At 44.1% G+C, this 24,851-nt stretch overlaps 1 protein-coding gene and 1 pseudogene across 1 annotated transcript; both read right to left on the reverse strand.

The window, feature by feature from the left end:
• Nucleotides 1-933: 933 nt before the first annotated feature.
• Nucleotides 934-9,194, reverse strand: LOC127347940 (uncharacterized WD repeat-containing protein C3D6.12-like; annotated as a pseudogene).
• A 5,610-nt stretch (nucleotides 9,195-14,804) lies between these two features.
• LOC127296734 (uncharacterized) lies at nucleotides 14,805-24,417 on the reverse strand. Its single transcript, XM_051326934.2, has 12 exons — nucleotides 24,079-24,417; nucleotides 23,772-23,987; nucleotides 22,599-23,678; nucleotides 22,102-22,224; nucleotides 21,191-21,372; nucleotides 20,872-21,103; nucleotides 20,544-20,753; nucleotides 20,338-20,466; nucleotides 19,925-19,993; nucleotides 15,483-15,605; nucleotides 15,349-15,399; nucleotides 14,805-15,242 (listed from the first exon to the last, which is right to left on the reverse strand). The coding sequence occupies exons 1-12, from the start codon at nucleotides 24,322-24,324 to the stop codon at nucleotides 15,090-15,092; spliced, it is 2,814 nt and encodes a 937-aa protein (XP_051182894.1). The 5' UTR covers nucleotides 24,325-24,417; the 3' UTR covers nucleotides 14,805-15,089.
• Between the last annotated feature and the right edge of the window lie 434 nt (nucleotides 24,418-24,851).

The following is a 24,851-nucleotide window of genomic DNA, read 5'->3' on the forward strand; positions in this document are numbered from 1 at the left end:
CCAGTTCTAACTTGGCAGTATTGCTTTGTGAAGCTTGTTACATGCATACTCAAATATGGCTCCCTCAAATATTCTCATCGGCTTAGCTTCAGTCAGCTTCTGACGACCGGCAGCGTCCATGCATGCCGTTGCCGTAGGTTGCACATCGACCGACCAATATATCTTGTTGATCGGTGCACGTACTCGGGGCTTGCTGACAGCACACGCAGGGGAGGAGCAGACGTTGGCGCCAGCCTCGCCAACAGAACCCCGCACCAACCTTGCTGCTATCCGCCTGGATCTATTCCAAGCCATTGCCGCCGCCCTATCGTCTCGGGCTCTCAGCAGCCATGGACCCATGAACAAACCAAGGATCAGCAAAATCATACTACTGCAGTGCATCGATCACATGGAGCAAGCCCCACATTGAAACAAACGTCGAAACGACTTAATCATGGAAGCCGTGTTTGCGGATTATTTGCAGTCCTTTGTTGCCACCATCTCCAGCACACGTCGTCGGCATCTCATATCTCTCTATACATACTTCACTATGCTTAATCATTCTCTGTGAATACCGTGATTCACGAGTCAAACAACATCAAAAGTATACTGCTTAGAATACAAGTAGGACCGTGATTCACGAGTAGGCAAATAAAAGTTTTTTTTTTAAACAAAATAAAAGTTTTTCAATTGTACTTCCTAAGGAACTAGTCATCATCAAAATGTATAATGCTCACAATACAAGTAGCCATGACTTCTGCGTCATATCATTCAATCATGGACACCTGCTTATGGAGCCAACGGGCCTTACATTTTACATTCATCATCTGTCAAAATTCAGCTGTGCTCGTCCTCCGAGCAGGAAATGAACACGTCAATCAATACAGTGTTTTTATGCTACAACAGGATAGAAAAAACAAAAAAAAATCTTGCTCTGAACCACTAGCCCAAGGATCAGCTCTGTGTAGACGCCTTGGTTTTTTTTTTCCTTTTATTATCTCCTCCAGCTGACCTATCTGACCGCTTCGACTGCTCCTGCCTGATCTCCATCAGCTTCGCCTTGGCATCTCGGAATGGCGCATCTGATCTCATGGCCAACAATTCCTGAAAAGCTGTAACCCGCCAAATTAAAGGCCACCAAAATGTCGAACAAACCTCAAATTTAAGGTCCAGATTCACTGAAATGCTAAAAAATAGGCTAAGGTGGCATCTTACTTTCGTATGATCCATTGCGGCGAGATTGAAACCGATAGTATCCTTGCAGTCCTGGAGGATGAAAGTCAAACAAGGAAATGATCAGACTGCTGCAAGGTGTCTATCTGTTGAACGAGATGATTGGAAGTTATTTACCTTTACCATACCATAAAGAATTTCCTTCAGTTCTGTCAGTACGGATCTTGCCACTGGTGTAGTAGTCAATTGGTTATGATGTGTTTGAAGCAACACAACGCAAACCCTACAAATAAGCTCAACCTGCAACGTTATGGATGAGATTAGGATTTGTGCATATCTTGAGGAAAATCTGCAGCAGGTTACACAACATTCAGGCACCAATATATACCATGTTTAATTAGCCTAAAACTGTAAAAGGTGCACACCACACAAAATCAAACTACGTCCTGCATGTCCTGGATTCTATCATAGAAACCACAACTTCAAGAGGACAGGATGCATTCATGTATAAAGTTGCAAACAAGCGGAAATGTGAGGATCAAATTACAAACACAAATAGGAGTAATATCACAGTAGGATTAAATACAAAGTATCAATACTGGTGTACCTTCAAAGGAATCAGAGACCACTCCTTTAGTGTATCTGAGAATGGCAATGACTGCTCAAAGGGGAAAAAGGAAAGCACAAATATGTTATCGAGTGATGAATGATTATATGCAAAAAAAATGATAGGACAATAAATTAATAATCCATCGTAATTTGTAAGCACCTCAACTCACATTATTCAGAGGTGAGTGTAATAAGAAAAAGCTTTCTTACATAAAGGTCACACAAAGAATTGTTACACTATACATAAGTCTACTTCACAATGAACTGCTGATGAGGACTTACAAAACTGCAAGTCAACATAAATTTGGGCAAGATAAATTATAAAAAGGGTAATCCATGAAAAATAACAAGAATCTTACCAGAAGGGCTTGTTCCAAGTCATTTGGGCGGACATTTGACACTGCATTAAGAAAATATTCTGATGGTGAATGCCCTTGCATTATAACGTTAGGCGCAGATTTAGTTCCCTCTCCACTGCTTTGTAATTCCTGACAATCGGGAAATACACAGCTGACGTTAATGTTCAACTTGGTGGACTCAATGTTTGCTAATGCACTCATAGTACCTTCTGTTCATTAAGACGTTTTTCTTCTTCCTCGGCAGTGTCAAGTGTGTCAATAATTGCATAAGCAGCAGTACTGTCTCTTTTGTTTTCTTACCGGGAACACCCACATAACCCTCCTCAGGGGCATCATCTTTCTTCCCATATCTATCTTCAACCGCATTGTCTAAATCAGCCTCAAAGGTTTCCTCTAATCTTTTCTCTGGCATGCCAAAAATATTCAACATCGAAACTTCATTCAAGCTGACTGAATTGAGGAATACCTCAATGAAAAGTTGTTCTTCAGTACAATCCCAACGCCGACTAGAGCGATCATGAGAGCCTGTTACAATAAAATTACCACGACTGATCATCGCAAGGCACCAAACTTCTGCATGGTGTCCTTCAAGTGTTAAGAGTAGCTCAAATTTATCAGCATCCCAATACTCAGAGTACGATCTTTGCCCATACTGAGCATATAATGAGTCCTTGGAACAAACTTAACATCCATCACACCTCAAGCAAAAAAGATCGAAACAAAACTTGTAAGGATTTCTGCCACTAACAAGAACATTAAATAATACCAGAAGGCGGAAAAGGACCTGTCTGTGTGGGCAAAAATAGACTTATGGCAGACACCAAAATCCATACCCCAAATCGTCAGATTTTTGTCTGCGGAACCAGTAACAATAAAAGCTCCATCAGATGATATGTCCATGCAGAGAACTGGAAGCTTGTGCCCGTAAAGATAAAGACAAAACTTTAGTGTGTCCAGAAAGAAGGCCTGCAGAAAATATGAAATATCAGGGACACACAATGATTGAAGCCATATACTTGTTTCTAGATTGATTTTCTATTGCTACAATTTTGCAGGATGCCAATTGGCATCTAAGGGAAATATAAGAAGCTGAGTACTTCAAATTTTGCAGATTAGACCAATTCTAACACTAGAAAATTGGCACAAACATTTGACTAGTCAATAACTGCATTAGTAGTAGTAATCAGCAAGTAGCCATGATAAACCACTTAACAATTCTCTAAATCCAAAGCAAAATTTAGCTGTTCAGGTACAACAATTGATATGGACACCTAGCTAGTACCATGTATCCCTTAACTTGCTTCTAGCTGACATAAAGGTAGCTCTCCAAATAGTACATACATGAATCACAAAGAGAACATGGCTACATTTCCTCAATGTACCTTCTGATTTTTTTTTCTTTACATTGTGAGGAGAAATAACTGTCAGCAAGACAAACATAAGAAATAATATATGTGCTTTCTTTTTAAAAACTAGTGTTGCAAAGTAATACTAGAAAAGAGCAAGGGATTTTGCTCAAATGTGTTGACACACTGAAAAGCAGAAGCGGACAAATATTCACTTATGTGTACCTTGACTTCATACTATGCTCTCCAACTATGAGACATGTGATCAAAATACATTGATTCAAACAAGTTAAATAATGAACTTTGTCGAGGGGCTGGGTGGGTGTGGGGAGAAGTTCAATACCATGATTAACAAGTATAATAGTACCTTCACTGTGCAGTCCAAAAGAGCAACATCAATATGCTTCCCAGTTGGACCGATGGACAGTGCAAGGACATCGTCATTCATTTTCAAGGTTCTCACATTTGTTACACTCAGATGCCTTGCGTCCTGGAACAAAAGAATTAACATTATAAATACTTGCAGATAATGTTTACGCCCAGTTCCAAATGCAGAAAATTCACCAAACACATGTCAATTCACGATGTTTAGCAGAGATGTGGGATATTGTTCAAAATTCACAAATATTTTGAGAATGCTACACCCCAATGGATACACACATTACCATTGAAACTGATACAAATAAGAACAAAATCAGCGATAAAAGGATTTATCTTGGCATGGAACTTATCTTTTATGCTTTTATGAAGTCGCCCCATTACTTAAGACACGGGCGCGTTTAACGTATTTAGTTCTATAGAAGCCAATAACACATCAACAAAAACAGAGGAAAGAGAAACCTCGAATAATAGATAGAAGACTCACCGAATCAGATCTCCGTGCCAACTGATATTCCTGGAACTTGATATCGTTATCAGCACTCCCAGTGACAAAACCCCGTGCATTAACAGTTCCATCCTCATTTGGAATGAGTACAATTGATCGTATGGAACCAGCATGAGCTTCTATTACATCAGCTGAGTTGCCACTATTAATATCAATAATCTCCAAGGTACCAGTCTTTGTACCGACAAGGCCATACCGATTCCCAGGAACAAATGCACTGCACAGCCCATATTCAGAGTCAATGGTCCGAAGACAGTCCCCTGTACTAGGATTCCAGATTTTAACAGCATTGTGACTTGTTGACATCAGGAGGTTATCCTCTGAGTTAAGCGCAAGACTCCTAATGTCAGAACGATGCCCATGTATCTCAACCGAGTACATCTTAGAGACCTTGTCGGTATCCACCGAGTATGTCTCAAGCATGTTATTGTTCAGAGACATGCAAGGCAGCTTTTTGGTGGATTGCTTGGAGAAAATGCAACAGAGAAAATTTTCTTGCTACTCTGCAGAACTTGGAGAAGCTTAAATACATCAGTGACCACAACAGTGGGATTCTGCGAGTCTTGAGCTGACAAAGGATCTATAACAGTACCATCCCCTTCCGCCACCACAGCTTTAGCCGAAGCCTTCTCCTTCTTCCTGTGCAGCTGCAGCCGCCTCTTGGCCTTGTGCGTTGCCTCTGCTTCATCAAGAATCCTATAGATATCTGCAGTTTTCCCTGTACCTGGCATGCCACAAGAGTGCCATCCTTGTTAAACCTGATGGTCTGAACTCTTTCTTTGGTTTGCCTCGGAATCTCGCCAAACATTGTTCCAATCCTCACCCTCCTCGGCTGAGTGCCTTATTCTAAACACCCGTGGACCCAGAGACCAAAAAATTCTTACCGGGATCAACATCCATCGGCCATATCTCGCTGTGGACTGTGGTGGCCACCTACAATTTGAAGGCAGTGATGATGTCTAAACCTGATCACGGTGGCCACGAAGTCGGAAGAGGCCGGCCTGCGCAACAACGTCCCAGAGAATGGCATCGCAATCCTTGCTACCGGCGCCTGAGGACTGAAGCGTAGAGCGGAAGCAGCAGACCGGTGGCCGTGGAGCGTCGTCTCGCAGGCACCGGTCTCGGCGTCCCACAGCCTGATGCTCCCATCGGCATGGCACTCGCAATCTGAAGAAAAATCAAGCCAGCTCAGAAAGTGGGAAGCAGCGAAAGAGGGGAAATTAAGGCAAGGGGGAGAGAGGGGCAGCAGCAGTAGTACCGAGGAAGCGGCGGAGGGGGAGGAGGCGATGCAGGAGACGCCGAGGGAGGCGGACGAGGAAGAGGGGGTGAAGGTGGCGGAGGGGAGACCGCGCTTGAGGTCTCAGGCGACGAAGCGGTCAAGGGCGGCGGCCGGAGTCAATGATGAAAGGGGCCTCACCCCTACCGGTGTGTCGACGGCCAGACGACGGCGCCGCCTGATTTGCAACTACAAAAAAAAAACATAGTTGCAACTGCAAAAGAAAACTCTATTGCAACCACACTTGCAAATAAAAAGTAATTTATTACTGAATAAAATCTCAGTTGCAACCACATTTGCAACTAAAGAAAAATATCTAAGTTGCAACTCGGCTTGCAACTAGTCTTTGAAAAGTAAAAAAACAAATTTTATAGCTAATATATACTACAATATAGTACAAAAACTACCTGTATTTATTTCTTGCACCAAGCAACACTAACCAAATTGGCTATTTCATAAAGTCTCCTAGTTAACTAGCCGAGAATTGATTTCTACGTTCTAAGCTATGCTAAGGTGATCTAAACGGCCGCTAAATATGAACCAGCGAGCGATGGTTCTAACAGTGTGCTATGAAGACGAAATGGCCGACGAAACCGACATGGATCGCCTTCAAGTGTGCATCGCCGGAGAAGCTTCCATATATCCGTCGGATAAACTAGACTACCGGTCGGAGTGGAAGGAGCCCTCTTGCAGCGACTACCGGCGTGCCCATTTTTAGTGTTTCACCATTGGTCAAGCTCGAGAGCTCCAGAGAGGGAGATGGGGATTTGTGAGGGTTTGGGTGGTCGTCAGGGCATATTTATACTAGTTCTATGTCGGTTCGGCGATAGTCGGTAACTCTACAACGACATTCGCCATCGTCAGGGACAAAGACAATGCAAGAAGACACGATATGAGGTGGTTATGTTATTTTGTAGAAAATTCCCTACGTAAAACGGCAACTAACGCAAGCTAGGCTGAATTGGTTAACTAGGTGGGCTATTAGTGGATTGGTTGGCTGAGTCGTGGCCAAAGGCTAGCACTCTCTATTTTTCTTGCATTTCAATATTTCTATTTCAATTAAATTTGAATTCTATTTTGAGTTTTAATTTAGTTTGAGAAGTACTTATATATATTGTGCAGGGATGTGAACTTCTTCTTCCCAGATAGGTCTGCAATTCTCAAACCGGTTCGAGAATAACCTTTCTGAACTTCCTGGTACATGGATGTGAACTTCTTCTTCCTTGAATCTGAACTTCCCGACGGACTTCAATATTGTACAGGGCGAACTTCCGAAACTTTAGTCTAGTTTGAAGTGAACTTCAGAAAATATAGCGAACTTCTGTCGCATCTGCACTTCTCTGGACACAGATCTGAACTTCCCCTTATCTGCATCTGAACTTCCAGACGGGCCTAAACGTTGTAAGGTGTGAACTTCCATTTCAAATATGAACTTCTATATAGGGAGTGAATTTACGTACGGAGGTAAGTGAACTTCCCGATGGTGGCAAGTGAACTTCTGAAAATTTTTGCGACCTTCCATCAGTTTGAAGTGAACTTCAGAAAATATAGCGAACTTCCGTCGCATCTGAACTTCCCCTTATCTGCATCTGAACTTCCGAACGGACCTCAACGTTGTAAGGTGTGAACTTTCGTTTCAAATATGAACTTCTATACGGGGAGTGAATTTCCGTACGGAGGTAAGCGAACTTCCCGATGGTGGCAATTGAACTTCTGAAAATATTGTGAACTTCCACCTGTTCGAATTGAACTTCCGAGTTGTGTTTATCTTTTTGTTCGAAGTGAAATTCCTATAATAATGTGAACTTCTATTGCGTTTGAAGTGAACTTCCAATTTTCATGTTTAGTTATGCAGCAGCCTTCTGAACTTCTTAATTCGGCGAAAGTGAACTTCACCAATTTGCGTAATAGGTGAAGGCAGTGACGCCTCCGACAGTTGGTGGGGGCGGCGGGGGCCGTGCGCGTGGCAGGTGGTGGGGCGGTTGATGACCCACAAGTATAGGGGGTGTATCGTAGTATCTTCGATAAGTAAGAATGTCGATCCCAACGAGGAGCAGAAGGTGTTGACAAGCAGTTCCGATGAAGGATTCACTGTAAATGCTCACAGACAAGTATTCAGGGGGTTTTGATATAACAGATGAATAAAGTACGAGTAAGTAAAGTGCGAGAGTAACAATTGCAGCGAGTGGCCCAATCCTTTTTAGCACAAAGGACAAGCCGGGTTATTTACTTATAATGACCAAACGTTCTCGAGGACACACGGGATTTTAGTCTAGTGCTTTCGCTACATACGGCTAAATAATCTTCATTGTTTTGATAAGTGTTGTGTGGGTGAACCTGTGCTAATGTACCGCCCTTCCTAGGACTAATACACACTTGTGATTATACCCCTTGCAAGCATCCGCAACTACAAGAAAGTAATTAAGAATAAATCTAACCACAGCCTTAAACTCTGAGATCCTGCTATCCCTCCTGCATCGATATACCAACGGGGGTTTAGGTTTCTGTCACTCCGGCAACCCCGCAATTGGCAAACGAGTACAAGATGCATTCCCCTAGGCCCATAAAGGTGAAGTGTCATGTAGTCGACGTTCACATGACACCACTAGAAGAATAACACCACAACTTAAATATCATAACATTGAATATTACTCAACCATAGTTCACTACTAACATTTAGACTTCACCCATGTCCTCAAGAACTAAACGAACTACTCACGAGACATCATATGGAACATGATCAGAGGTGATATGATGATGAATAACAATCTGAACATAAACCTTGGTTCAATGGTTTCACTCAATAGCATCAACAACAAGTAGAAATCGATACGGAGAGTTTCCCTATCAAACAATCAAGATCAAACCCAAATTGCTACGGCGGTGACGATGTCCAGCGGTGGAGACGGCGGTGATGATGGTGGAGATGATGATGATGGTGATGGAGATGATGTCCAGCTCGATGACGGTGACGATGGCGTCGATTTCCCCCTCCCGGAGGGAATTTCCCCGGCGGATCTCAGCCCGCCGGAGAGCTCTTTTCTCTCTGGTGTTCTCCGCCCCGCAGAGGCGGCTGTAACTCTTCGCGAGGTACCCTCTGTGGCTTAGGTCTTCGGGACGAAGGATTTCGCGAAGAAAAGGAGGCGAAAGGGTCTGTGGGGCCCCTCACCACCAGGTGGCGCGGCCGGGCCATGGGCCGCGCCGCCTATGGTCTGGGCCCACCTTGGGTCCAGCTGGCTCCCCCTTCGGCTTCCTTCGTCATCCGGAAAAATAGGATTTTTGGTATAATTTCCTTCCACGGTTGATCTTAGAAATATTGCGTTCTGACGGTGCTTTTTCCAGCAGAATCCTGCCTCCGGTGCTCGATCCTCCAATAATGATGAAACATGCAAAATAGATGAAATAACATAAGTATTGTGTCCAAATATGAAATATATCAATGAATAACAGCAAATTATGATACAAAATAGTGATGCAAATTGGACGTATCAGCGGTGGAGGTCATGCACGCGAAAGGTGGTGGGGCGGCAGAAGGCCTGCGCGCCGCAGGTGGTGGGGGCGGCCATCGCTGGGCGCGTGACAGGTGGTGGGGGCGGCGGTCGTCGGGGCGCGCGGCAGGTGGTGGGGGCGGCGGTCGCCGGGACGCGCGAAAGGTGGTTGGGCGGAGGTCGCCAGGGTAGTGAACTTCTGAACTTCCCCATACATGCATGTGAACTTATAGGTATGTGCTAGTGAACTTCCGATCGCGATGTAGTTTTAGGTATTGAACTTTGATATAAAATCGATTTGTAGAGTAACTATTTTTCAACACCTTGTGAACTTCCCCATACATGTATGTGAACTTCTCGATATGTGTTAGTGAACTTCCGATCACGATGTAGTTTTGGGTGTTGAACTTTGATTTTTAAGCACTATAGAATAACTATTTCAACCATTGTGAACTTCCCCATACATGCATGTGAACTTCCCTATATGTGCTAGTGAACTTCCGACCGCAATGTAATTTTTGTATTGAACTTTCATTTTTAAGCAATTGTAGAATAACGATTTTTGAACAACTTGTAAACTTCCCAACACATAAACGTGAACTTCCTGATATGTGGAAGTAAACTTCCGATCACGATATAGGTTTAGGTATTGAACTTTGATTTTTAACCAATTGTAAAATAACTCTTTTCAACCACTTGTGAACTCCCTGATACACGCATTTGAACTTCCGGCTGCTAGTGAACTTCCGATCGCGATGAAGTTTTGGGTATTGAACTTTGGTTTTTAATTAGTTGCAGAACAACTATTTTTGAACACTTGTGAACTTCCCCATACATGCACGTGAACTTCCAGGTATGTGCTAGTGAACCTCTGATCGCGATGTAGTTTTGGGTATTGACTTTGATTTTTAAGCAGTTGTAGAATAACTATTTTCAACCATTTCTGAACTTCCCCATAAATGCATGTGAACTTCCAGGTGTGTGCCAGTGAACTTCCGATCGCGATGTAGTTTTAGTTAAATAAGAGATCAGCATAAGCAGCCATAAGTACTTGTACGGCCGCTCTGTCATGTGTATTTATACATGTATTGCAGTGGCGGAGCTTGAAAGAAAACGATGGGCGGGCCACCATGAAGGAGAACAATTTTTGTATATTCTAAATCATAAATCTTCACTTGGATTTAGTCATTAGTTGACACTTTTGCTAGTTACGGGCAGATAAACACATGTATTTATCAAATTGCGAACTAAGAAATTGGGAAAACGAAGAAGACTAAATTACAAATGAGTGTTGGATCGATTCGGTGACTGGTTGGAGCTGCTAGGGCGACGAGCGACGTCGCTCGGCTGCTGGACCTTCAGCCAGTTCATTGTTACCGTGCTTGCGGTGACATACTAATCTAGTTGCAGCCTGCAGGTGGCGCTGCTGGCTGCTGTGCCGCTGTTCGGCTGCTGCACCAAAGCTACCCCGGTCCCCCTTATTCTTTCTTCTGCCTAAAATTTTAAACCTAGCGATCTGACGAGTGTTGCTCCATGGTTGTGAGAAGGATGATAGTTGAATCGTGGAAGGCATCGAGGTAGTGGGTGTCCAGAGGCAGTGTAAGGGCTAGTGAATTGTGTGTTGGTAGGCTGGGCCACTCATACATAGGCATACATTTGTTATTTTGCAAAAATCTTGGGCGGGCCATGGCCCAGTTTAGCCCTAACTATGCTCCGCCAATGGTATTGCACATCCAAAATGCTACGTGATTTTCGTTTGCCGGGTACAAAATCACGTCGAACATTAATACAACTAACCGCACAAGTATGGTGGCATTACCTTGAATTCTTTTCTCACCTAACCTCTTGGGCTTTCAACTTAGCATCATCATATACATCAGCTAACTCCTCCACATAAGCTCTAGCCAATTCATTAGGAACCATACCTCCTGGCATAGGAATCTTCGCTCGACCATGTTTGTATTTCACATCACTGGGGTGCTTCATATCAACATGACACTCAACGCATTTTCCTTTAGATGGACCGGACAAATTTAAAAAGAGTGGATATGTGGAAATTGGCATCTAATTAACCATCCACAAACAGCAATAGGCATTCAAAGTAATTGAAGTATTTTTTTTTTGGATTTCTAACCTGAAGTAATGAAACGTGTGAGAGATACATTACCTATAATATTATTAGGTCTACTAAAAGAATAGGCTTATAGGTTTCCAAAAAAATGATAAATATGATAGAGGTTTTTTGTGTGATGCTAATTAGTGCTAATGGCCCATGTTAAAATTTACACGAACCTGAAATGAAACATTCTTGTGCATGGCACCACATCAAAGAACCAAAAAATCTAAATGCGGTACGACATGCAATGTTACATATGTGGGTCCTCGTGTCATAATGGTCACTTGAGATCAATGTTTTCAGTTTTTGTTGGTATTTACTATAATATGAATGTTATAAATATTTTAATTTTTGAAAAAGATAAATTCTAGTAGTGAAAAAATTGGACAATGTAAAGATGTTTGAATAAATAATATGGGATCCACTTTTAGTGGTTAGTGGTCTCAATGAGAGTATTAATGTATGCAGGGACAACACTACACCCAGGTCATCCTCGTGTTTCTCAGGTTTATAATCACTACTCATAGTTGCACATGAACAAGTTTGGGATGTTAGAAAGCTCAGAAACTGAAATTACGGTAATTTGCATAAGCTAGAGAGTATAGGATACCATTATCATCAGGTTTAAGCATGCAGATACAGCTTAATACAGATTCTTCAGGTTCGCCATTGATACGTGCTACTTCCGCAAAGAAAAGATTGTCGATGTGACCATCAGAATCATCAGACCCTTTAGCCCTTAATACCAGATTAAAATGGTATAGTATAACCTACTGGACGAGCCGTTTCGCTCTTGAATTGATTCACAGCCCACAATCTGTATGAGCTCATATGCAAGATCCTAAAATGGAATCCGAATTGTATCAGCTATTGTGATATGAATATGCAGTAGAAAGACAGGATGATGAGAAGATGCAAGCGCGGCTGTGGGAGGGAGAGAGCAAACCCTAGAAAGATTGTTATCCTCGTATTTATCCAGTAACGCTCGAACCAACTCAACTTCAGGCTTATCGTTCTTCGTAAAAGTCAACTGGGCCAAAATAGATATACATACGTACAACCCGGTAGCATAGAATCGGTTGTACTGTGAAGTACTGGGAGGCTGATAAATTTGAGCTACTGTTAATAGATATCCAGTAACGCTTGAACCAACTCAACTGCAAGCCAGGTGAAAATAGAATCGGTAAATTTGAGTTGCTGTTAATAGATATCCAGTAAATTTGAGCTCTGTTAATAGAATCGGTTGTATTTATCCAGTAACGCTTGAACCAACTCAACTGCAAGCCAGGTGAAAATAGATATATATACGTACAACCTGGTAGCATAGAATCGGTATACATACTTCGATTTTCAACTATGCCTATGATTATGCGCTATTCCAAATAATTTTTCTCAGAAGTATGATTACACGCAAAAAAAATGCCTCCCAGATTATCTTTGTGGCCATGATTAGAGAAGCATAGCATGTTTGAAATATTTACACTTCAAATAGTATAGAACATGAGAACACGATGGAAAGCTTACATCATTTTGGACTGTTGAGCGTGATGGGAGTTGATGGCGTCCTGAGCTTCCTCCAAGCTCTGAAATGGCCCGGCGAGAGCAGGATATGTGTGGAAATATCCCCCAGCATCAACTCTAACGTAACACATCAAAGGCAAGCGCGTATGGTTCAGTGAATAGATAGGTGTTGAACTGTGGGCTGATGGTGGAGCTGCCTGGTCCGTGCCCTCGCACCTGAAGTGGAACACAAAACAGGATCGAGGAGATGATGTTTATGTCATGCAGAAACAAAGACACAAACAATCTGATTTCGGCTAGATCAGAACTAGTGTGTAAGTTTAGACAAGTAGGAGTCATCAACCCTTACCAAGTAAGTTTTCTGGGAAGCATGGCCATTACATAAAAGAAAAGAGCACATCACTGTGAGAAAGAAATAAAGGCCGGAAACATAATCTAGATAGTCTTATTGGATACAATATATCATTAGATCGAGCGAGAAAACAAGATTTTTTTCTGGTTTTGCTGTGTAGTATGAAAGCTGATCTAGGCCACCACAAGTTGCTAGTGGGACATATGGCTGTGGAGGCGCCTCCACCGGTGGTCGGAGCGGGAGGCTTCCCTGCAGCGAGCCGTAACTAGATTGGTGACCTCAAAATAAGGAAGAAACTGATGGCAAAACAGCCTCAAGCACAGCACGGTGAAGAAGATAAGGCGCTCGGGCAGCAGCAGTACCGCAGATTCTCCTCGATGCCTCCCGTGTGGATCAAGCCTTCCAACCAATGATATATGCTTTTTCAGCTGAACGACTTGACCACGAAAGCTTCGTGTTTACTACGGGTGTGTTTGGTAGACTGGGTCACCTCAGATATTCTCAACCCAACCCAGCTAAAGTGCCTATTTGTTGTTTGTTAGACCGGTTCGGTCCAACTCGGCACTGCTGAGCTCATACGAAAAGAGGCTCTCAGCCAGGTCGGGATGAGGAGCTGAAATCGAGCTTCGCAGGTCGACCAGGCTGAGCTCGCCCCGCAAAAGACTGTAGCAAGCCGCTGGCCCACGCCCCCCACCCCCCAGACCCCCACCCGCACTTCTCATTTGCCCCCGATCCCCCTCTCGCTCCGTCCTCCCCAAGCACCACCGCGCCCCGTACGGGCTGGCGACCTCCACGGGAATGAGGCGCCGCCTGGACGCGCCGGCGACCTCCACCGGAACGAGGCGCCGCCTGGACGCGCCGGCGACCTCCACCGGAACGAGGCGCCGCCTGGACGCGCCGGAAACCTCCACCGGAACGAGGCGCCGCCTGGACGCGCCATGGAGATGACGTGCCGCTGCGAGCTCGACCAGCCACGGCCCGCCGCGCTCGAGATCCCCCTCGGCCTGACGCGCCAGAGCTCTGCATCTGCCGGCCGAGCTCGAGATCCGCTTCGGCCCGACGTGCCCGAGCTCCGCCTCGCTCCGTCCTCCTCAAGCACCACCGCGCCCCGTACGGTTGGTTGCTGCTGCAGCACATGGAGGAGCACCGGGAGGATGTCGCAGCGAGCTGCTGCTGGGATTCACGCTGGCGGCGACGAGCTGGAGAGCCACGGGAGCTGAGACACCTCGCCGGAGCTGAGCTACCTCGCCAGAGCTGAGCGAACTGTAGCTAGGGACCCGATTGCTTTTTTCTTTCTATTTACAGGGACCCGATTGATTTTTAATTTGTATACAGGGACTTGATTGCTTTTTAATTTGTATACAGGGACCCGGCTGTGTTTCATTTGTTCTATGCAAGGGTCATTGTGTAAATTTTACACCTCCACAGCTATTCCCACTACATACAACCCACCAAACAACAGACACACTTAGCATATCTCTGTTTACCCAGGCTACCAAACATACCATAAAATCTGAGTCCAACTAAGCTAGGGTTAGCTTGTATGAGTGGAGATAGCTATTCTCTGTTAGCCCGGGCTACCAAACACACCCTACATCTCCAACACATCTCCTCGTCAGCTCATGTCTCTCTCTACCTTTCTTCACCACGCGAATTCATTTTCTGTTTAAACTTACAGTGATTCAGGATTGCGCAAATATACGACAATGCTAAAGAGCTTTCTATCGTAAATATAGAACTAGCCATTGTCAAAATGTATTTGCCCAAGGTTACACATTATAAGCAGCCAGGACTTCACTAATTCATGGACACCAGCTTCTGGAGCAAACACGCATTCTGATTTTACACTCATCATATGTCAAAATTCCGCTGTGCTCATCATCTTCACAGCAGGAAATGAACACGTCAAATAATAGTGTGTGTGTACTACAATAGCTGAGCTAAAAGTAAAAAAGAAAAAGATTCCTCTGCACTAGTCCAAGGATCAGCTCTGTGCAGGTGACGTCTTCGCTTTCTTCCTTCTCCTTTTATCTCCGTCGGCCGACCTATCTGACCGCTTTGACTGCTTCTGCCTGATCTCCATCAGCTTCGCCTTGGCGTCTCGGAACGGTGCATCTGATCTCATGGCCAACAACTCCTGAAAAGATGTAAACCCACCATATTAAAGGCCACGAAAATGTCCAACAAACCTCAAATTTACAGCCCAGATTCACTGAAATGTCATAAAAAAAGGGGCATCTTACTTTTATATGATCCATCGCGGCGAGATTGAAACCAATAGTATCCTTGCAGTCCTGGAGGATGAAAATCGAACAAGGAAATGATCAGACTACTGCAAGCTGTCTGTTGATCAAGGAGATGATTGCAAGCTATTTACCTTTACTCTACCGTAAAGAATTTCCTTCAGTTCTGTCAGTATGGATCTTGCCCCTGGTGTAGTAGTTAATTGGTTATGATGTGTTTGAAGCAGCACATGGCAAACCCTACAAACAAGCTCAACCTGCAAGGTTACGGAAGAGATTAGGATTTGGGCATATCAAGTTATTCAGGAAAATCTGCAGCAGGTTACACAACATTCAGGCAGCAATAGAATGCCATGTTTAACTAGCCTAAAACTTTAGCAAGTGCACACCACACAAAATCAAACTACGTCATGCTTGTCCTGTATACCTGTAAGTGGAAACGGCGGTCCACGGCGCCGCCAGCCCAAACCCGTTCAATTTGCTAAATAGACAGCCAGTAATAAAAAAAAATTGTGGCGGCCATCACGGTTCCCCCGCTACCGCCACGTCGCCGCCCATCGTTAGTTCCTGACCTCCTCCATGGCGATGGAGGCGGGCGCCGCCCTATCCCTCCGCTTCCCCCTCCTCCCCTCAACTCCTCTTCTCCCAAGGAACAACTCCGCTACCGCCGCCCCATCCCTCCACTCCCCCCTCTTCTCTGGCCGCTTCCATCCCGTCCCTTGAGCAGCCGGCGGCCGGCTAGATCTGTGGGGAATTGCATGATCTCGTCCATGTCCGTGAGGAGGAGAAGCGAGGCAGTCCGGTTCGGCAGAAGGAGCCGGGCGGCAGCCAGATTCGGCCGAAGAAGAGCCGGAAGAAGGTAAGATCATCTTGACCTCGATCTCCTTGTCCTCGGAGCCTGCAATCTGGATCATCTTGACCCCTGAGTAATTTCTTGATTTGCTAGTTGTTCTAGAACGATGATGCAGTTAGGACACATGCGCATATGTTCTCTAGATGGTGGTATTGTATTGTGATCTAGCAAAATCTCAGACAAATTAGGAGGACACATAGGGGTGTAAACGAGCCGAGCTCGAGCGAATATATATCAGCTCGGCTCGAGCTCGATTAGCAACCCGAGCTAAAATTTTAGTTCGAGCTCAGCTCGCGAGCTCAAAGACAAGTTCGAGTTCGACTCGTCAAAGCCCGGCGAGCTCACAAGGCTCGTTAACAGTGCTTCGAATTAAATAAGTGCCAGAGTATTTGACCATTAGCCGAATGCTAGGCGTGATTCGCTTACTACTAGATGCAACACAGGACCCTCTTTTTATAGCTGGAACATCAACCTGATTCTCCATCACCGCGCGAGGTGGTACTAAACACTTCCATGTTTGCTGCAGCGTGCATGGCACTAAAATGGGCTGTTTGAGGCTGCCAAAGCCCAAAAGATTGTTCCCGTTGGGAAAAAGATGGGCTCGTGAACTACTAGATGAAGATGGAACGATGGATTCATACAAATGACTGAAATTCATTGGGCTAACATAAACAAACATGGCAGGCCTAAGATAACTCGACACGTGATGTAGGCTTTTACCGAGCTTTAACGGATGTTCGAGCTCGAGCTCGAGCTCGTGAAGCTCGCGAATCTAAGGACATGTTTGAGTTCGGCTTGTTTAGACTTCGAGCCGAGCCCGAGTCGAGCAAATAACGAATCGAGTTCGAACGGTTTGTCGAGCTCGAACTTTTTTGACAGCCCTAAGGACACATGTGTCATGGGATCACAATTTGCTTAGCTTTTGTGAAGTTCTTCTAGCTGAACTCTGGTGGGGAGTGGTGAACTGGTGATATCTTCATCTGGCTATTCATGAATGGCAGGCTGCTGCAAACGAAGGACGTAAAACAGGGGAAGACGCTATTTACTTACCAATCTGATCATGGCAAATAAAGCAATACCCATTGCTACTACCTGGATGCATTATTCTGTTAATCCCCATGTGTCTGTAATGTGTTTCGTAAATAAAAATATGAATGCGTAAGAGAAACAAACCCAATTCGTCAAAGAGAATAGTGTTCAACTGATCTGCACCGTTATGACTCATAAGGTACATTGGTATCTGCTGCTTTTTAGCTTTTGAATATTCTTAATTTCTTGCTACCTTTTGGTTAAGAAGATTAATTGTTGCATCAACATCAGTAAAGACATATAATGTGTAATTTTGAGACAAAGATAGTACTGCAGAGATAGCCGGTTTATATTTCTTGAAATCTACTACAGTAAGGCAGTAACTGATATAGATACTGATAATACCCTCTCTACTTTTACTTGGTCTTTATTTGATTCGATAATGATTAACCATGAGTGAAACAGAAGATACTACCCCTCTCTGTCGTTTTGTATTGGTTTTTGGCAGGATCAGAGCGGATCAAATGGAACACACCCCTCTCCCTCTCTTTGCCTTCCCTTTTATAAAAATGATCTCTCTCAAACCGTAGGGGGCAAATGGTCAGTATCTCATGCAATTGAAAGCTCAAGGCCAAGAAAGGTTGTGTTGTGGGTATACTTTATGTGTATATCAACGGCAGTACCTAGATCCGGCAAGCCCGGGTGGCCCATAGACGGTGATGTGGCATGTGGCCCATCGGGCGGCCCAGTTGCTGTAGATCCTGAAGGATGAAGTCCAGCCCAGGAACAGGAAGCCGGATCCCAACCGACCTACGAAGGAGGCCGGATCCGTGAAGGCCCATGAAGTATCCGGATCCAGCACGGCCCTGAGGGAAGGCGGATCCTTGACGTACACGGCAAGATATTGTACCGTAGTTAGGCAACTTGTATTCTGGCTAGGACTCTCCATGTAAACCCTAGATCCGTGCGCCTTTATAAGCCGGATCCCGGGAGCCCTAGAGGCACAACCACAACTCATTGTAACAACGCGAAAGCGCCCAGATAATTCCAGACAAGCAGCAGTAGGCCTTGCCATCGTGCAGGTGTTCCGAAGCTGGGTAAATCGCGTACCACCTTCCCGAGGACTCTCCGCCCAATGGCCCCTACTTCTTCTCCCCTCCATGAGGATCCCTCCTCTGGAGTACCGTCGAATAGGCAACGACAGGTTGCAAGGACTATCAATTCTAAAGTTCCCGGTCTCGACCCAATTTATAGAAGTTCTATTATACAGACCAAGAGTAGGCTACTACAAAAGCACAGGTCCATTTTTTAGGTTTCAGTGTCAACAATCTTAGGAAGTTCCCCAAAACTATGGTTCTGTGAAGTATGTTTGTGAATCACCAATCTCGGACTAGATAACTGTGGGGGTGTTTGTTTGGGCTTTTTGTTGGCTTTTTGGCTTATAAGCCAAAAAGCACCTAAATAAGTGCTGTTTTGGCTTTTGGATTTCAGAAGCCAAAAAGCCAAAAAAAAAAAAGCCCAAACAAACACCTATGTACTGTGTTGTATAGTTTCTGCCATCTCAGACTAGATAAAGGAATGTATATTGATTTCTAATTTGGTAGTACTACTGTAAACGTCAAATACACTCTTTAGGGCAAATGCTCTGTAGTTGCAAATGATAATTCACATATAATGCAAGTCTAGGACCACCACGTCCACTGTTGTCAATCGACACCATTAAGATTGAGATCAAGAAAGCACATGTTAAGAGTTATACTCTCTGTCACTTGGGGATTGGCATGACTGGCTGATTGTTTAATGCAGATGGTATGATAGGCACGGCCATTGTCGCCAACGCCTTTGGACTTGTGGGTCTTGTTGTTGGTGGGAATCATAGCCGCTGCTTCATCATCCAGGAAGAAATGAGGCACTAGTATAAAGTGAATAAGATGATCAGATGAGCAAGATCTTGACGTAAAGTTGTGTTATCTTGCTACCGTACATCTTGTAACTATGTCCAGACTCATAGTCATACTTCACTCCATTTGCTGAGATGTCAAAGTTGTTGAGATTTTTATGCACTGTTATTGTCAAATATTTGCAACATGTTCCAGAAAAAAACACAGCATTACTGATGCCAAAATTTTAAATATCTTTTGCGGGTTAAATAAAGTTTAGTTGACCAGTTAGCTTAACAAGTTTTTTTCTCAATGTGTACGCCTTCAAGCACGTGCGTATATAATCCTCAGGCGGCCGGCCGGAGTGTTCGTTGAATGCATCGTATCCTGGATGGAGTACGTGTTTGTTGAATGCATCATAGCGAGCGTGACTGGGCTAGCGGACGACCGCTTATCCTAACGGAACTAGATGGACGAGCTGCATCCTCCCGTTGAATGTAAAAGGCCATAAACGGCACTTGGTGGGCCACCGAGGACATGGCCATTTACAGGTATATTGTCCTGGATTCTATCACAGAAACCACAACTACAAGAGGACAGCATGCATATGAAATATCATGTACTCCCTCCATCCCAAAAAAGATGTTGCAAATTTCTCTAAATTTGGGATGTATCTAGACACTATTTAATATATAGATACATCCAAATTTAGACAAACATGGGACATCCTTTTCGGGACTGAAGGAGTATAAAGTTGCAAACAAGCAGAAATGTGAGGATCACACAAACAGGAGTAATATCAAACTAAGATTACCTTCAAAGGAATCAGAGACCACTCCTTCAAGTAAGCCATGAGCTTTAGTGCATCCGAGAATGGCAATGACTGCTCAAGGAGAAAAAGGAAAGCACAAATATGTTATCAAGTGACAAATGATTATATACAAAAAAATTGCTTGGACAATAAATTAATGATTCATCATAATTCATAAGCACCTCAACTGACATTATTCACAGAGGTGAGTGTAATAATAAGAAGCTTTCTTGCATAACGGTCACACAAAGAATTGTTACACTATATACATAAGTCTACTTCACAGTGAACTACTGATGAGGACTTAAAAAAACTCTCTTTATGATGCATTCAACAAACACGTACTCCGGCCAGGATAAATGGTAATCCATGAATTATAAAAATGGTAATCCATGAAAAAATAACAAGAACCGTACCAAAAGGGCTTGTTCCAAGTCATTTGGGCGGACATTTGACACTGCATTCAGAACATATTCTGATGGTGAATGCCCTTGCATTATAACGTTAGGCACAGATTTAGTTCCCTCTCCACTGTTTTGTAATTCCTGACAATAGGAAAATATACAGCTGCAGTTAATGTTAAATTTGGTGGACTCAATGTTTGTTAATGCACTTATACTACCTTCTGTTCATTAAGACGCTTTTCTTCTTCCTCAGCAGTGTCAAGTGCATCAATAATTGCATCAGTAGCAGATACTGTCTCTTTTGTTTTCTTACCGGGAACACCCACAGAACCCTCCTCAGGAGCATCATCTTTCTTACCATATCTATCTTCAACCGCATTGTCTAAATCAGCCTCAAAAGTTTCCTCCAATCTTTTCTCCCTCTCTTCCTGCAGTTATTGGTGGATGGGGCAGGGGAATTTGAGAGTTAGAAAAAAAATCTCTTGCATGCCACAAGCAAATATTCAACATCAAAACTTCATTCAAGCCGACTGAATTATGGAATACCTCAATGAAAAGTTGTTCTTCAGTACGATCCCAACGCCGAATAGAGCGATCATGAGAGCCTGTTACGATAAAATTACCACGACTGCTATTCGCAAGGCACCAAACTTCTGCATGGTGTCCTTCAAGTGTTAACAGTAGCTCAAATTTATCAGCATCCCAGTACTTCACAGTACGATCTTTTCCCACACTGAACATATAATGAGTTCTTGGAACAAACTTAACATCCATCACACTGCAAGCGAAAACATCCAAACAAAAATTGTAAGGAGTCTGCCACTAACTAGAACATAAGATAATACCAGAAGGCAGAAAAGGACACCTGTCTGTGTGGGCAAAGATAGACTTATGGCAGTCACCAAAATCCATACCCCAAATCTTCAGATTTTTGTCTGCAGAACCAGTAACAATAAAAGCTCCATCGGATGATATGTCCATGCAGAGAACTGGAAGCTTGTGGCCGTAAAGGGAAAGACAAAACTTTAGTGTGTCCAGAAAGAAGACCTGCAGAAAATATGAAATATCAGGGCCAAGCAATGTTCTGAAGCAATAGACTTGTTTCTAGATTGATTTTCTATTGCTATAATTTGGATGCCAATTGGCATCTAAGGGAATCATAATAAGTTGAGTACTTCACATTTTGCAGATTAGACCAATGCTAACGCTAGAAAACTGGCACAAGCATTTGACTAGGTAATAACAGCATTAGTAGTAGTAATTAGCTTGTAGCCATGATGAACCACTTAACAATTCTCTAAATCCAAAGAAAAATTTAGCTGTTCAGGTACAAACAATTGACATGGCAACCTAGCTAGTCCCATGTGTCCCTTGTCTTGCTTATAGCTGACATAAAGGTTGCTCTCCAAATAGTGCATACATGAATCACAAAGTGCGGCTACAATTCCTCGATGTATCTTGTCAATTATTTTTCCTTTCTTCACATTGTCAGCGAGACAAATATAAAACTAGCTATCCATGCTTTCTTTTTAAAAACTACTGTTACAAAGTAATACTAGAAAAGAACAAAGGATTTCGCTCAAATGTATTGGCACAATGAAAAACAGAAGTCGACAAATATTCACTTATGTGTACCTCTACTTGATACTATGCTCTCCAACTAGACATGTGGTCAAAATACATTGATTCTAACAAGTTAAATGATGAACTTTGTGAAGGGGCTGGGTGGGTGTGGGGAGAAGCTCAAGGACATGATCATAACAAGTATAATAATACCTTCACTGTGCAGTCCAAAAGAGCAACCGCAATATGCTTCCCAGTTGGACCGATGGACACTGCAAGGACATCGTCATTCATTTTCAAGGTTCTCACATTTGTTACACTCAGATGCCTTGCGTCCTGGAACAAAAGAATAACATTATAAATACTTGCAGATAATGTTCACACCCAGTTCCAAATGCAGGAAATTCACCAAACACATGTCAATTCACGATGTTTAGCAGAGATGTGGGATATTGTTCAAAATTCACAAATATTTTGAGAATGCTACACGCCAATGGATACACACATTGCCATTGAAATTGATACAAATAAGAACAAAATCAGCGATAAAAGGATTTATCTTGGCATGGAACTTATCTTCTATGCTTTTATGAAGTCACCCAATTACTTAAGACACGGACGTGTTTAACGTATTTAGTTCTATAGAAGCCAATAACACATCAACAAAAACATAGGAAATAGAAACCTCGAATAATAGACAGAAGACTCACCGAATCAGATTTCTGTACCAACTGGTATTCCCAGAACTTGATATCGTTATCAGCACTCCCAGTGACAAAACCCCGTGCATTAACAGTTCTATCCTCATCTGGAATGAGTTCAATTGATCGTATGGAACCAGCATGAGCTTCTATTACATCAACTGAGTTCCCACTATTAATATCAATGATCTCCAAGGTACCAGTCTTTGTACCGACAAGGCCATAACGATTCCCAGGAACAAATGCACTGCACAGCCCATATCCAGAGTCAATGGTCCGAAGGCAGTCCCCTGTACTAGGATTCCAGATTTTAACAGCATTGTGACTTGTTGACATCAGGAGGTTATCCTCAGAGTTAAGCGCAAGACTCCTAATGTCAGAACGATGCCCATGTATCTCAACCGAGTACATCTTAGAGACCTTGTCGTTATCCACCGAGTATGTCTCAAGCACATTATTGTTGAGAGACAATGACAAGGTTGCAAGGCAGCCTTTTGGTGGATTGGTTGGAGAAAATGCAACAGAGCAAATTTTCTTGCTGCTCCGCAAAACCTGGAGAAGCTTAAATACATCGGTGACCACAACAGTGGGATTCTGCGAGTCTTGATCTTTAACAGTACCATTCCCTTGCGCCACCACAGCTTTAGCCGAAGCCTTCTCCTTCTTCCTGTGCATCCGCCTCTTGGCCTTGCGCGTCGCCTCTGCTTCATCAAGAATCCTATAGATATCCGCAGTTTTCCCTGCTACCTGGCATACCACAAGAGTGCCATCCTTATTAAACCTGATGGTCTGAACCCTTTCTTTGGCCTGCCTGGGAATCTCGCCAAACAGCTTCAGCGCGTCCCATTTGTTCCAATCCTCACCCTCCTCGGCTGATTGCCTTATTCTGAACACCCGCAGCTCCGGATCGGCGGACCCAGAGACCAAAAACTTCTCGCTGGGGTCAGCATCCATGGACCATATCTCGCTGTGGTGGCCACCCACAATTTGAAGGCAGTGCTGCGTGTCGAGGTCCCAGACCCGCATAAACTTGTCCTTGGAGCAGGTCACTAGCTTCTTACCCGAGTCGAGGAACAGTAAATCGGTTACCTGCAGCAAGTGATCCCCAAATTAGCATTAATTACTGGGCTACACCAACATGAATGGAGCGAGAGAGAGAGGAAGGTGCGATGATATGTAAACCTGATCGCGGTGGCCACGAAGTCGGAAGAGGCCGGCCTGTGCAACCACGTCCCAGAGAATGACATCGCAGTCCTTGCTGCCGGAAGCAAGGACGGCGCCTGAGGGGCTGAAGCGTAGAGCGGAAGCAGCGGAGCGGTGGCCGTGGAGCGTCGCCTCGCAGGCACCGGTCTCGGCGTCCCACAGCCTGATGCTCCCGTCGGCATGGCCACTCGCAATCTGAAGAAACCACAAAAATCAAGGCAGCTCAGAAAGTGGGGGCAGCAAAAGAGGGAGGGGAAATTAAGGGCAGCAGCAGCAGCAGTAGTACCGAGGAAGCGGAGGCGGAAGCGGCGGAGGGGGAGGAGGCGATGCAGGAGACGGCGAGGGAGGCGGAGGAGGAAGAGGGGGTGAAGGTGGCGGAGGGGAGGCCGCGCTTGAGGTCCCAGGCGGCGAAGCGGTCAAGGGCGGCGGCGAGGAGGCGGCGGCCGGAGGGGTCGTAGACGACGTTGGACTGCGGGGAGACGATGACGCCGAAGGAGAGCGCCGGCTCGTAGCGGAGGTAGGCCTTCACCATGGCGGGCGGCCGCCGGCGGCGTGGGAGGGCAGAGTGGGTAGTCTGGTTGCGCCGCGGGGGTTAGGGTTTAGTGGAGGCGGGTAGGAGGATGCCCGGGTTTTAAAAGCCCGATTATTTCAGGCCTTTATCTATCAGCTATCACGTAGAGAGAGTAGGCTTTGAGCTAAATAAATAAACTAGGGCTTACAAGTTTTCTTACCAAAAGGTACTTTTCTTATGTACATTCACAAATTTTATCATCATGTATGAAAATGAACACAAAATATTGTTAGTAAAATATTTTAAAAACAAAAAAAAATTACACAAAAATTGCAGGGATAGAGGTATCCATTGTACGTGTTCTACTGGAAATTTCTCTATCCACATCAAAATATATTAAAATTTTAGTTTTCACAAAATTCGGAGAGATACAATTACCCACTAGATACTGTGCATTAAGCAGAAAATTCCTCTAGACCATGATGGGGATATGGACATCAAAAATATCCACACCAAATTATATGAGCTCTGTTGAATAGTCTTAAGGG

This window comes from Lolium perenne, chromosome 4 (genome assembly GCF_019359855.2).
Source record: "Lolium perenne isolate Kyuss_39 chromosome 4, Kyuss_2.0, whole genome shotgun sequence".
Lineage (NCBI taxonomy): Eukaryota > Viridiplantae > Streptophyta > Magnoliopsida > Poales > Poaceae > Lolium > Lolium perenne.